The sequence below is a fragment of the Coturnix japonica genome, chromosome 5 (genome assembly GCF_001577835.2).
Source record: "Coturnix japonica isolate 7356 chromosome 5, Coturnix japonica 2.1, whole genome shotgun sequence".
In the NCBI taxonomy this organism is placed as follows: domain Eukaryota; kingdom Metazoa; phylum Chordata; class Aves; order Galliformes; family Phasianidae; genus Coturnix; species Coturnix japonica.
Genome location: NC_029520.1, coordinates 50,232,931 through 50,246,386, shown reverse-complemented (window position 1 = coordinate 50,246,386; position 13,456 = coordinate 50,232,931). Strand labels below are relative to the sequence as shown.

Below are 13,456 nucleotides of genomic sequence, written 5' to 3'. Positions count from 1 at the left end.
TTACATTCTTTCCACTTCTAGATAACTGTCCAGGATATGTAAATAAGGCATTAGTGACCCCCAACACCTTGCTAAATAGAGATGAAAGCTTTTTGTAACTTCACGTGTAAGTTTTCATGTGCTTTAATGCTTAGATGAAGTAGAACAAGCTGTCAGCCTCTTCACTTACATAGGTAGAGTATATCACCTATATCAGAGTTCTTGTCGTGATTTTAACAACCAGCCAGTTCAGATCTTTCAGACTTTTTTCCTGTTCTTAGTGAGTACTTACAGAAATTTGTGCCCTTCTTTGCTTTCTAAGAAGCAGCTCCTTCACATAGATTTCAATGTGCTGCCCTTCCTGAGCTGATGTTCTTCTTTTCCCACCTGTGTCTTTAGTCTGAGTATTAAGGCTGTTTGTAGGTGCGAGTTTCTCTGTCGAATGATATGCATTGTTACTCCGTGATAAGACTTGTAGATACACGAGGCTGCTCTGACATACTGACTCTGTATGTGCTTATATAATAAAGACAGGGGAGCCCAAAAACTGAGCATCTTTATTGGTGGAAAGGAAAATCTTTGAGTTTTTGATTGCTGAGAAGAGGTAGGAATTTGGGAATTGTTGGATCATACTCTGGGTCCTCAGGTAGGTCTTTTTGCTATAAGAAATGGCAGTGAAACAGTTAATCTGTTAACATCTAAATATTCGTCTTCTATATTTCTAAGCTGAATCTTTGCAAACTCAGGGATTCAACTTTCCCAGGCTTATGTTCCTTCTGTGTTGTCATGCTTACTCTCTCAAACACAGGATTGTAAAGGGAAAAGTGTTTTACTTCCTCTTTTTAAGTGACTTTAATCACGCTTTTAGTGGTTCTCATCTTTACCATAGAAACTTTCTCCTGTTCATGGTAGCAGTGTTGGTATTGTGGTCTGTTCAGTGTTTCTCAATAAGTATTTAGTATAGAGAGCGTTGTATTTTGATTGCAGTTCAGTACCCAATGTGTTGTCAATGAAGTGCTATGGGTAAAGTAGAAAAAAAGCACACAGATCATCTGATTTCTAGGCTCAGATCCATGTGTACCCCGGGTTGCATCAATATCAAAACTCATCAAAAGCTGAAGTTCTTTTCCTTGGAACATCTGATGTTTTTATTTGCCGTCTTCTTTGACTGTAGTGTTTCAGGTTGAGCGTTCAGTGTACAGGTTGGGCCTTCCTGTGAATAAAGCCATCCACACCAAGGGTTTTTGCATGCAGGAGTGTTTGACTGTGTTTAATGGAGAAAATGTTGGTTTTTCTGAATTACTACTACTTGCTTTAGACTTTTTCTATGCCATTACAAATAAGGAACGCATTAACAAGCTTATGAATGTCTTCCAGGTGGTCCTGAAGGGGGATAACTCAACTCAGTTAGTTCAAGATGATCAAGTGAAAGGACCTCTAAGAGTATGTATATTGTATGCCTTTTACTGCTTAATCTCATAGTAAATTAACAGGAGGAGGCCTGCTGCTTTTGGTTGGGTTAATTCTGAATAGTCTTAACTCTTGTATTTTTTGGAGGTGTTTTTTCCTGTTCTCTGTGTAGCTTCATATGCAGCAGAATTGCACATGCTGTTTTTGAAACCTGATCCTGATTCCACGAGGGTAAATTCAAGCCCATTAGACAGTAACCAACATGATTGTTCTAAAAGTGTTTTTAAAGTAGTTGAAGTATTTTATATAAAAATAGATGTTGATTTGTGTTGTTACAGTAGCTGAAAGTTGTCTGCTAAAACAGCTGCATTACAGAACACTGCAAATTGACCTTTTTAGAGATCATCTTTAGTAGCTGCAAATACTGTTGCATGTTACCTGAAGTCTGATAAAGAAAAAATGTTAGAGGTGTTTTAAAGTGAAGGAAACAGTAGTGATTGTACACACATCCATAGTGAAATAAGAGTTACTTTGATTGAATAGTGGAATACTTGTTTCCAATTAGCATTGTATTATTTCTTGTTAGAGGATAAGTCATGCTGAAATTGGATGCCCCAAGGTCCTTACTGCTTTATTGTCTAACAAGAGTTCACCCTAAGAATGTTTGTTCTTACCAGCTATGCAACTACATTTCACAAAGCAACATTTAGCCAAAACAAATCTTCAACGTTATCAAAGTAAAAACCTGGCTTACTTAGAAGAATTAATGCTTGCATGAGTTCTGTCTCCCTTATTTGAGTTCTGGATTACGTGTAACTTTGGGATACCCCTTTTTTCAGGTTGGTGCAATGGTTGAAACCAAAATGCCTGATGGATCCTTTCAAGAAGCTGTTATCAGCAAGTTAACAGATGCTAGTTGGTACACTGTAGGTAAGTAGCCACGTGCTTTCGTTGACAGTCTCTAATCTTTGAATAATACATTTCTAATTATAGATAATAACGTAAGTAATTATATTCTGCATTGTAAGAGCTGAGATTTTGAAGGGAACTTTAAGTCTTCCAGATCTCGTTTCCTTAAAAATAGAACAATAATTATTTGATGTCGAAGGAGGCTGTAGCAAAGGGCTCAGCAGACAAGTTTTATTTGGCACAACGTCCATATGCTGATGGTGGTTTCACTCAATGGAATTCAGAATGGGTTTTGCAGATTTTAAGACATGAACTTCAAAATAGCACTTCTGGCTGAGTATTTGTGACACGTATTGACTGACTAGCTTGCAAGCGTTCTTTCACTCTATGCAGATGCATAAGAACAGCAGCAGCACCCATAGCTTCTGTACGTTTAGAAGTGGTTCCTCTGTTTTATGTAGAGCTGAGGGTTGTGTTTTGTATGAAGTAGCAGAGGAAAGGAATTTTAGTTTTAAAGGAATTACACCTGAAAAGAAAAGAGGAGGCGTTTTTTTGTAACTTAACTGTAACCTTAAATCTTATTCAAAGAGCGATTCAATCTAAAGTAAACTAGAAAACAAATTTGGTTCTGCAGGAGGCTGCGTTTTGTAGTTACTGACACAAACCTCAGAATGCACAATCATCAGAATTTCAGTGTTGAGTAAGGATTCACTGCAAGAGAAACATCATTGTTTGGAATAAATGGAATTGCTTATTCTGATATCTGGACTTTTCTGAAGTAGCTCTTGCACTGGAATGGCCAGCAATATTCAAGTGATACTATATAAGCAAACAAAAACAACCCCAGTAACTGGATCAGATAGCTTTGCAAGTATCGAACTTAGAATATTCTTAATTGTACTGTATATTCTGACATTCTGCTCCACTATATTTGTTCTGTATTTGTTCTTAATATCCTTCCATACAGACAGTTCAGTTTTTCATGTTCTTCAATACCCTGCTGAAGAGTCCCATCTAGCATGGGATATCACTTTTGTTTTGGTTTTGTGTTGTTTGTGTGTTTTAAGACACACAATACTTGCAGTAGTCCAAATTTCCCATTGCAGTAGCTGAGATTATTTAGTCTTTGATGGGATCATGATAAGGCTGTCAATGGAAATCATCTGGAAGGGTTTATCACGAGACGTTTATTATTATTGCATGCTATCAATATAAGCTGGTTGACTTTCCAGCTGACAGTGCTCACTGCTCTTTACATTTTATTTTTCTTTAATTGTCATATATCATTAGCAAATATCAGGAAGGGCCTGTTTACAGGTGACCAAGCTCTGGCATAGGCTGCTCAAAGACTGCAGGATTTGTTGTTTGAATGTCTTCAAAAGCCATTTGGGCACCCTGGCCATGCTGGAGCAGTGCTGAGACCAGGTGACCTCCAGAGCTCCTTTCCAACCTTAACTATTTTGTGACTCTATGATCTTTTTTTTGCTTTCAGGGGTGTATGTAGCTCTAGAATTCTGGATTCAGCTGTAAGTCGTGGTATTCAGGTAGAAGAGGCAGGCTTATTTCTGAGTGCAGGATGCACTCAGTCTTTTGGGCTTTACAGTACAATATAACATACTTGATCAACCCCTCCTACCTTTTTCTTTTTTCTCCCCCCGTTAAGTATCTTTAGACAGATAGAATGGAGGAAAATAAGGTTGTGTGTTTTTCATATTAAGGCTGCTAGGATTTTGTTAAACTTTGGAGCTGCTGGGAATGAGAGGGTATTAAAGTAATTGTGTGATAAGTCAGTATGTAATATGGCATATAGGGTATATACCCTACATATACATCTCAAAATACAATTGTAACACGCTGGGATTGCATTTAGATCTTACTAAAGTGGTTATGAGCGGTATTTGGTGTTGTGTTTATTGATACTGAAAGCAGAGGTAGCGTTGACCAAGGTAAGCAGATGGAGAATTTTGTATCTTTATAACTTGGTTATTTAACTTTATAATTGTGGAAACGCTCTAACTTGAGTACAGAAACATCAGAGTGTGAGAAATAAGCCTTAGTTTTTAGCCTGCTTCTCCCATTGTAAGTTTGTAGAAAGCTTTGGATAAGTATGGAGTGTATGTTTATGTTGCTGTCAAGTAAACAAGAGTTGAATTGGTTCCCCTTTAATAGATGGTGGCTGTGCTCCTTGGCAGTCTTATTGACTGATTCAATTGAAGCTAAAAAGTTGAAAGGGAAGTGGATTAAACAGCTTTTCCAGCTCTGAAATGTTTTCGTGAACCATGGTCAGGCTTGAATTGGAAAGCACAAGAGAAAGCTTGTGCTTTTAGTGCGTGCTTCTCCTGTACCATTTATTTTCTGTTTTACAAATCATCTCGTTGTGATTTAAAAGTACAACCAATAAGGGTAGGGAGATTAGTAATATATGTGGGTTAGTTAATAAATAATAATTCGCTTTTATCACCAGCATAACAGATCCACAAACTCTCTTTTAACATTAGTTTTCCTGCCTGTTAGTGGTGTTCAATTGCCCAAAATAAGTCAGGCTCCCTGTTTGTATGGTAGCTGCTCTGGAATCGCTATTTCACCTGTTACCACATATAGTAATGCTGTTATTGTAGCCATTTAGTCGTGTTGAAATTTTCAGCTGGACTATTTGAAATGCCTTCAAAAATCTCTGAGCACATGAGTAGGTGAAGAGACACAGCTGTGGGGAGGGGAGATTTAACAGAGTCTGGGACACTCAGTTGCACAACTGAGCCCTCTCGTCTGCTTGATTGAATCTAAAGAGAGATGACGGGGCTAGCAGTGTAAGTTCTTTGGGTAACAAATGGCTCAGTTGGGTTTTTAGTCTTTTAAAGCTTAATTATTTTAAATGAACTTCAAGTTTTTCAAGTGCTGCATTGATGCTTTTGAAGTGCTGGATATTTTGCTAAGTGATAATTACGTAGCATTAGAGCAGTCTGTCAGATCTGTTTTCAGCTGAGCCACGTTTGAATTACTGCTAACTTAGTGTACATCCACCTGATTCTCTGTTAATTTATAAAACAGGTCACACATCACACCGCACATAGTTATGTTTTCCTTTTTTGGAGTTTTATTATCATTAACAGAATGTCACAAAACATAAAATCCTTGCATATAAGTTTAAGGAAATGCTTTTGTATAACTTCTTGTCAGAGCTGAAAGCAATATAATGTCTACATAAAAGTACAAAACTGCATTTCAGTTCTTCAGTCTGAAGAGTTGCTGTTCAATCACTCCCTTTTCTTGCTTCATCAAAACAAGTATCATCTTCCTTTTGATAATAATGGTAACCTGCATGTGCTTAGATCTCTTGTTGAAGATGTGCAATTTAACCGCTGCTACAGCATTCAATGAAAGTAAAACCAGACCAAATACACTGAGCCTTGTGTTGTATCTCCTGAGTGATAAAATCATGGAGAAGTCTTTCTAAAGAACGAGAAAACACACAGCTAACTTTAATCATTTTACCTTTGAAATGTAAGGAAAATTCAGAAATTAAAAGCACTGATGAGCACTTGTGGTTTCTATTAGGCCTTGCTGTCACAGTAGTGCATTTTATACCATTTGGAGTGAAAAGGAGTGTGGTTTTTATATTTCTTAGAGCACTGTGGCTTTTTCAGGCTTTTATGTAAGGTATCTTTTTGTTTTTAACTTATCCAGAAATAGCAGAATATTTTAGTATAAATAGTAATTAATTCTGCTCATTCTTTTAAATGCTGCTTGAATCTGTAAAGCAAAAAGAGTTTCCCTTTTTGGCTGTGGTGCAGTGCTGTACATCAACACGGCCCATCTGGATGTGCCATGGACCAGGCACCACTTGTGAGACCTCTGTGAGCCCCTTACTCTTGCTTGGGCTGCCCTGCAGATTCACAAGGGGTAACTCTTGTGGTCACTGTGGCATTTTGCAGGGAATGCTGTTATCTGTGTGTGTGTGCTGCCGTTGGGGGGGTGTTGATAGCTGACTGCTCATCCCTATGCTGATAAAGTTTGGCTGGTCTGGGTTGTTGTGGAAATGAGGTCTTGGCCACAGGTTGGGATATGACATTTAGTAAGTGATGGGTAGTGCATGCCTCATTCCTGTCTGGACGGTGATAGAAGCATTCAGTCACCAGATTTCATCCATTCTAGAGGCTTGTCACTTTGTCTTTTCATAATGTCACCAGCAGGGCTTTTTGTAGTATGCGCAAAGCTGGAGTCATTTTTGTGTGGCTGGTTGGACCAGTTCTTCTTCCCAGCATCCTGTTGAGTTGTACAGCCCAGAAGCATCACTTCATCTTCTGGCTATGCGTGCGTCACCCAGGAATCCTAAAGGACAAGTGTGGTAGGGCAACTGTCCAGTCAGTCCCTCTTCAATGGTACTGCACTCCTCCCTGACCCACTACCAGCTTCATCTTGTCTCTAAAATATTGCTTGCTTGGACTTAAAAAATTCCCATATTTACCAGAATCACTCCACAGGGCGTATCATGGATTAAGTGTGCTGCAGCGCACACAGAGCTGTGCCATAGCTGAGTTGGTTGCTTTCTGAAGAACCATGGAAATAAATGAGCAGCGCAGCATTTTGTGCTCCAGCACCTGCAGGTAGGGGAGCACATGTGGGAGGGGAAGTGCACCAACTGAGCCTTGTTACAACTCGTAGCATGGAGCCTTTGCTTGTAAACCATCTTTGTTACAATGTGGACAGTGCCTTATAAAAAAGTTACTGTGTATAGATAAGACTGTAGAGGTACAAAGCAGTACAGTAATGCTGGTTGATACTGTATACAGTAACACTGTACTGTTTTGCTAAATGCAGGGAGGTTTATTTTTTGTATTTCAAGTCTATGTAATGATAGTAAAATTGCTATAACATCTCAGCAAAAAAAGCTTTCAGGCAGTAGGTTCTTACAAGATAATAGTCTTCTATAGGAGGAGTATCAAGGTTTATTCTTTAGTGCTTTCAGGGACATTTCGTATGTACCTGAGCAGAACAGTTCCTCTAGAGTTGTTTTCTTTGTAAAATACAACACAACAGATCACTGAATTGTGTGGTCTCTGAAGTAGCAGAGTAAGTACATTGCAGCATCTTCTTACAAGGATGAGTCAGTGATCAGTGCAGCCCTTATTTGCAAGGTTATTCAACAAGCGCAGCCTGAATCCTGGTACTTTCTATATTGTTTCCACAGTTGGTAAAAGAAAAGCTAAAGAGCTTTCACTCATTTGTAGATGCATTTATAATAGTCATAGATAAAATCTCTGATAGCTCACAAATGACACCTTAGGCAACTAGTGTAGTAGTGAGACAGCCTTTACTAGCTGGCATATACTTTCATTGCCTTGGTAGGATTAGAAAACTTTGAATAGGAAGAGGAATAAAACTTTCTTGCTACACAGTATGGAATCTCTCTTCTTTTGGGCAAGGGCAGTAACATGACTTGTTAGCAAGCAGATGCATCCTCGAGGGTTGCTTTCCATATTTACTTGTTTGATTCATAGAATCATAGAATTACCCAGGTTGGAAAAGACCTTGAAGATCATCAAGTCCAACCACAGCCTAACCAGTACCCTAACTCTAAAAACCATACACTAAATTATATCCCTCAGTTTGTTTAAAAACTGCCTTGTTCAGGTAAAACTGATCACAGTGTGTTCAAGTAATGTAACTTTCCAGGATGTTATCGCTGCTCTCCTGCTTTGTTCTCCTCTTTTCTGTCGCTCTTTTATTTTTTCTCCTAATCTTGGTGATATATATAAATAAGATTATTTATAAGATGACTGATCTGCAGTAGCTTGAGGTGAGTTTCTCCCTAGTTTTTAGGCATTGTTTTGGATTAGTTGGCTTTTTAATATTTACTTTCTAACTAAATGAGACTGGGTGTTGAGATAGCGTTTTTGTGAGGCAGGGTTAGGATTAGTGTTATTGTTGTTAATAGTTTGTAGAGACATGCACAGGCCTGCTGCAGCCAGGGAATGGAGGATAACTGCTAATCCAGAGTGAGTGAAAAGCTACACTGTTTAATGCCTGTTGGATGGACTCAATTTTTAAGAGAGAATTTTGAGGTACTTGTTTCCCTAACTTATTGAAGGTACCACAGTGATTCCCAATGGAGGATTTTGTCTGTCATCGTTATGGCTTGCCGAAGCTTCCATGAACAGAAGTGCATCCACTTCTGTTTGTTACCTGTCATTACTGAGAAGGCTGGGATGCAGTGAAAGTCTGAAATTTTCCATTTTGTTTCTGCTCTTTAACAATGCTGTATATGGAACATATTTAGCCCCATATAGGGCATTCTTGGGAATTGAATGAGAACAAACCGAATAGAGACTGTTCCTCCAGGCTGTGCTGCTTAGTCATCTTTCTTCTCCTTCTGTCAGTGTTCTTGGTTAAATAACACGCCTTGGAAGAAAGGCCTCTGGCCAGTTTTTCCTCCTGTCATTCCTACTTTGTTAGATTGACTCTTAAATAGTAGAGTTAGTTTCCTGGCTAGGAGGTATTGCTCTCTTCCCAGAAATATGTGCTGGAGCAGCCAGCTGGGACGTGGCTGTTGCCCCAGTGAGTACGTGCCCACTTTAGAGTTAGGCAGCAATGTCACATAAAGGGCTTCTGCTTTTTTGGAGAGGCAGGATTGTAAGTTCCTCTTCCGTGATAAATATTGTGACACTGTGAGCGTATCTTTCAGCGGCTGAATTACGTGGGTATGGAGGCAGCTCTCCCTGTCTTCCATCCCCGTTTCCTTTCCTCCTCTGTACAGTTGATTCTGTTTAGCAGCCTTCCTTAAGGAATACAGCGTGTAAGAATTTCTGCTGTCAGAGAATTTGGAAGTGTAACAATGACCTGTTAGGGAAACAATAAAGCAATTCATGTCAGTTGTTCAATGCCAATTCAACAGTTTTTGTCTCTTTGTTATTACCAAGCATTTTCCCTAAACAGTTATACTTCTGAATAGGGATAAGGAGGAATGAACGTGCAGTTTTAATTTAAGAGCCTGTTACGTTTTTCTGCCATGACTGCTGTCACACTGTTGATGTAGTGCATGGACCAAACTCTGCTATCTGACCTGATGCTTATATCTCTTAAATCATTAATGTATGAGACTGTGTGGTGAAAAGTCATTCTCTTAAAGCCCTCAGGACTTGCATTTAAAACTTGTGCGGATATAATACGAGCAGTGTGTTTTGTGGAGTAGATTTTTTTTAGATGAAGGCAACTGAGATGGAAACACGAGGCCTGCTGAACTTTAGGAAGGTGTGTATCTGTGAAGGTGCTAACAGTATCAATGTATATTTCTGGTTAAGTCAGATTCCTTCCAAGAGGAGTAGTTGTATTTGCCTGCGAAAGTGAGATATAAACATGTGAAGATGATACTTCTGGAAGTAGGGATAAAGTAGATTGGTAGTACTTTTTCTTTACTGCCAAGTATCAACTCCTATTTGCTGTTTCCAATGAACTCACCTATTGATAATCACCAGCCTTATGTTCCCTTAATCGTGTTTGTGAAATACTACTTTGACTTCAGTTCTGAATGTGTTTAGGAAAGCATAGTGATGATGACCTGCTTTTAAAACTTCTCAGCACAATGAGAAGTTGCAAGCACTTGTAGGGTCCCTAAAAATATACCACTGAAATATTATTCATACACACACTTTGATAATAATATGTACAGATTGGGTGGCACTTGAAGTTTGAAGGGCTGGAACGTATATAAGGACATAAACATCTGATACTGCTGAGGGGAAGACTGCATACTTCAGTGCAAAGTCCATCAGTGTTGGCTTCCTTTAGCTGTCAGCCAAACCAGAGGAATTTGAGAGTATTGTATTGACACTGAGATTGACAGGTCTTCATATTATAATGGTTTTGAAAAGGTTATTGGCTAATATGGCTAATTAGGCCCGTATCTCCCTGCTGTTCTTAATATATTAGGGTTCAGGAGGGAGCGAAAAGTGATTTGCTTCCTTTATACTACATAATGACATAAGCCATTAAGATAATTCAGCATTGCAATGTATGGTAGCACTGTCTCTACTCTGAAATTCTAATAATCTCAATCCTTATCAAGCTTAACTAAGTTGGTGTTCATGTGATATTATGTAGCTGTTATTGCAGTATTATTCCAGTCTAAGGTTTTAATCTAGGATTGAGAATGTGACCATTCTATTCAGTTGACAAGTGAGATAAAAGCTTTTCTTGCTGCAACTCAAAGGTATTTTTGCTAACAAATCATGTTATTTTATAATTTTGCTAAGCTCGTGTTGTTTTGTTTTTTAAATAGAAATATGCCCAAATTACTGCATTGATCAACACAACACTCTATTTTAATTAAAACAAAAAGAAGGTTAGTTGCTGGACAAAGTGCTTTTCAAGTAGTTTAAATATAGAATAGTATTCTGCCCTTTGACCCATACAAATAAACTTTTAACTCACTGGACTGTCAGACTGCAGCCACCTGGTCTCTGCTCTCTGAAAAGAGCCTGTTCTTATGGCTCAGACGGTGGGATCTGAACCAGAACGTGGGAAAACAGGATTACCAAAACATTGTGTGTTCCTTAAAAAACAAGCTATTGCTGTGACATATTGTAGATAGAAGGAATATTGTTGCTTGCTTCAAATTGTAGGTATGAAACCACTTAAAATTCAGCAAGTGGGGGAATTAGTAAGTTTTCTTTCCTTATCTTAAAGGAAATCTTGGTGAAAATGTTTTATTTAAACTGACCAAAAAGTAAATGTTTCTCAGGCAAAACTTACAATGAGCTCAGTGTCCTAGACTTCTTCAGCTGCATATTGGAAACTGATGGAACTTCCTTTTGACTTGGCCTTACTGTCTTTGTCTACTAACTCTTCTTTCTGAATTGGTTAGAGCTATGAAGGCACGTTTACAGAACTCACAGGCTGTTGGTAGCACATTGTTTATGGTGTAGAAGAAGCCATGACACTTGTACTTCTTTGGTGACTTGTATGCAGCAGGAGAATTAAAAGGCAGAACGAGTAAGGAAGAAATGGGTAATTTTAAAACAAGAACAACAAAAAAACCTGAATGCTGTTAGTTAATAGTAACAGGTGTACAGCCAGTAGCTGTGGCTTGAAGTAGTGCAATGCACTCCTAAGGTGGATGTCTAAATTATATTAAAGCTACAGCCTCCAAAAGCCTTACCAGGCACTGACATGAGTCTGAATGAAACTGTTACCCCTCCTCAGGCTGAATCTTGCATACTTCCCTTCCTTCTGTTTGTGAAGCAAATAAATGTCAAAGTGAAGGTCTTCGAAATGGTGTTTTAGAGAGTATTTTAAATTGCATGATAAACAGCAGGCTTGTTCTGTCAGTGTGGGATCATTTTCTGCTAACGTGCTTTCTTGCTTCCATTCTAGTTTTCGATGATGGTGATGAAAGGACCTTGAGACGAACTTCATTATGCTTGAAGGGAGAAAGGCACTTTGCAGAAAGTGAGGTAAGATGATGGATATACATTGATAACTGGATAGTAGAGGGTTAATTTTTTTAATATAAGAAACTGCAAATTAATTTTGTTCCCTCTTTGTTCGCGTAGACACTTGATCAGCTGCCACTAACCAACCCAGAGCACTTTGGAACTCCAGTTATTGGGAAGAAATCTAATAGAGGAAGGAGATCTTCTCTTCCTGTGTGAGTTTTCTTAGTGCTCTGTTCCTTTCACTTAGTGTCCTTTGCTAAAATTGTAGTCCAATTAAAGCTGTAACAGTCTGAGTGGTTTATCATGTGAGCTGCATACACAGACTATGGACTGAAGTTCAGTTCCTGCAGACGTGTTCATGTTTTAGCAACAGTATGAATTTGATGGTTTATTGCTGCTGTTTTTGTCCCCTGTAGAGGCCTTAAGAATGTTTATTCTCCTTTCATATAATATGAACTCGAGTCAGGAAATGTAGGTTTTTTAAGCTTCTTTACAATGTAGGAAAAAAGGTGCTTTGAAATGTTAAGGATGGAGATTCTTTCCCTACGTTTCATGTCAATGCACAATCAATTGCTGATTCACATCTCCAGTTCCAACAAGATGCTGTGGTAGAATGCTACTACTTGGGAAGAATTTCTACTAGAGTCTTTTAAGTCAGTGCATTTATTATAGTAGTACATCCAGCAATTTCATTTCTGAAAATTATAACTTTATTTCTGAGTCCTTGCAGAAAAGCAAGAAAAAAGGTGTTGTAAGGTATTTTTGCTTTCAAACGTTAACCTCAAGTGAAAACTTGAAAATAACGTATGTTTTAATAATTCAGAACTGAAGATGAAAAGGAAGAAGAAAGTAGTGAAGAAGAGGATGAAGATAAAAGGCGTCTCAATGATGAATTGCTTGGCAAGGTTGTGAGTGTGACTTGTAATTCCGAGAAGGCCGACTGGTATCCAGCTTTGGTAAGTTGTTTAAAGTATCAAAATCTTCTATTTCACGCTACTGTTTGTTTGATTTTTGGCAAGAATATAATCCAATTTGTTGCAGTGTTCCTATAACAGTTTTCTTGGATTGGACAGTTTGGACACTTGTTTTGAATGCAGTCAGGCCAGCTGTGCTCCCCACATTCTCTAAAAATCCAGATATTCTACAGTGTCCATGAACAGCAGGAGAAAACAATGAATATTTGTGTATAACTTTAATGGCTCTTAAGTCAGTCAGAACTATACGTGAAATGGTTGGTATGCAATGAATATATATATTTTTTGCTGTTTTAATGATTGCCTTTTCCCTTAGGCTTAGGTTTATAAAGTACTAGTTTCTCTCATGCATAGATCTACATGAAATGGCCAGTTGATCTAGCAGTAGGCTGGATACTATTTCCATTTGACTACATTGATTGATTCTGTTTATTAAAATACTAACAGTCAATATTGACTGAATTCAAGTGCCTTTGCTCTTATTGTAAATGCAGACCCTCTGTAAGCCCAAAAAAGTTTTACAGATACACATCAATAGTTTTTTTTTCTTGAGCAGGCTTTTCTAGTTGTGTTAGACAAGCTTATATGCATCTTCTGTCACTCAAAAAGGATATGATTGTTGCTTGGAGCGTTGAACAGATGGACAGATTTTGTTCACAAAATTTCACAGATTCCATTTAATGTGGGGTGCACAGTTGACTCTGAATTAGACAGCTGTACCTCAGTTTAAAATGTGAAACGTGGTGTTGCTCT

At 38.3% G+C, this 13,456-nt stretch overlaps 1 protein-coding gene across 5 annotated transcripts in view; it reads left to right on the top strand.

The window, feature by feature from the left end:
* The window catches only part of ARID4A (AT-rich interaction domain 4A), a 43,776-nt gene that overhangs the window by 2,890 nt on the left and 27,430 nt on the right, over positions 1-13,456 (top strand). For all 5 annotated transcript variants that reach the window (XM_015865727.2, XM_015865722.2, XM_015865724.2 and 2 more), the window contains 5 exons: positions 1,357-1,422; positions 2,229-2,319; positions 11,668-11,747; positions 11,847-11,941; positions 12,553-12,685. In XM_015865727.2, the coding sequence (XP_015721213.1) occupies positions 1,357-1,422; positions 2,229-2,319; positions 11,668-11,747; positions 11,847-11,941; positions 12,553-12,685 (465 nt within the window). The remainder of the gene's footprint in view (positions 1-1,356; positions 1,423-2,228; positions 2,320-11,667; positions 11,748-11,846; positions 11,942-12,552; positions 12,686-13,456) is intronic.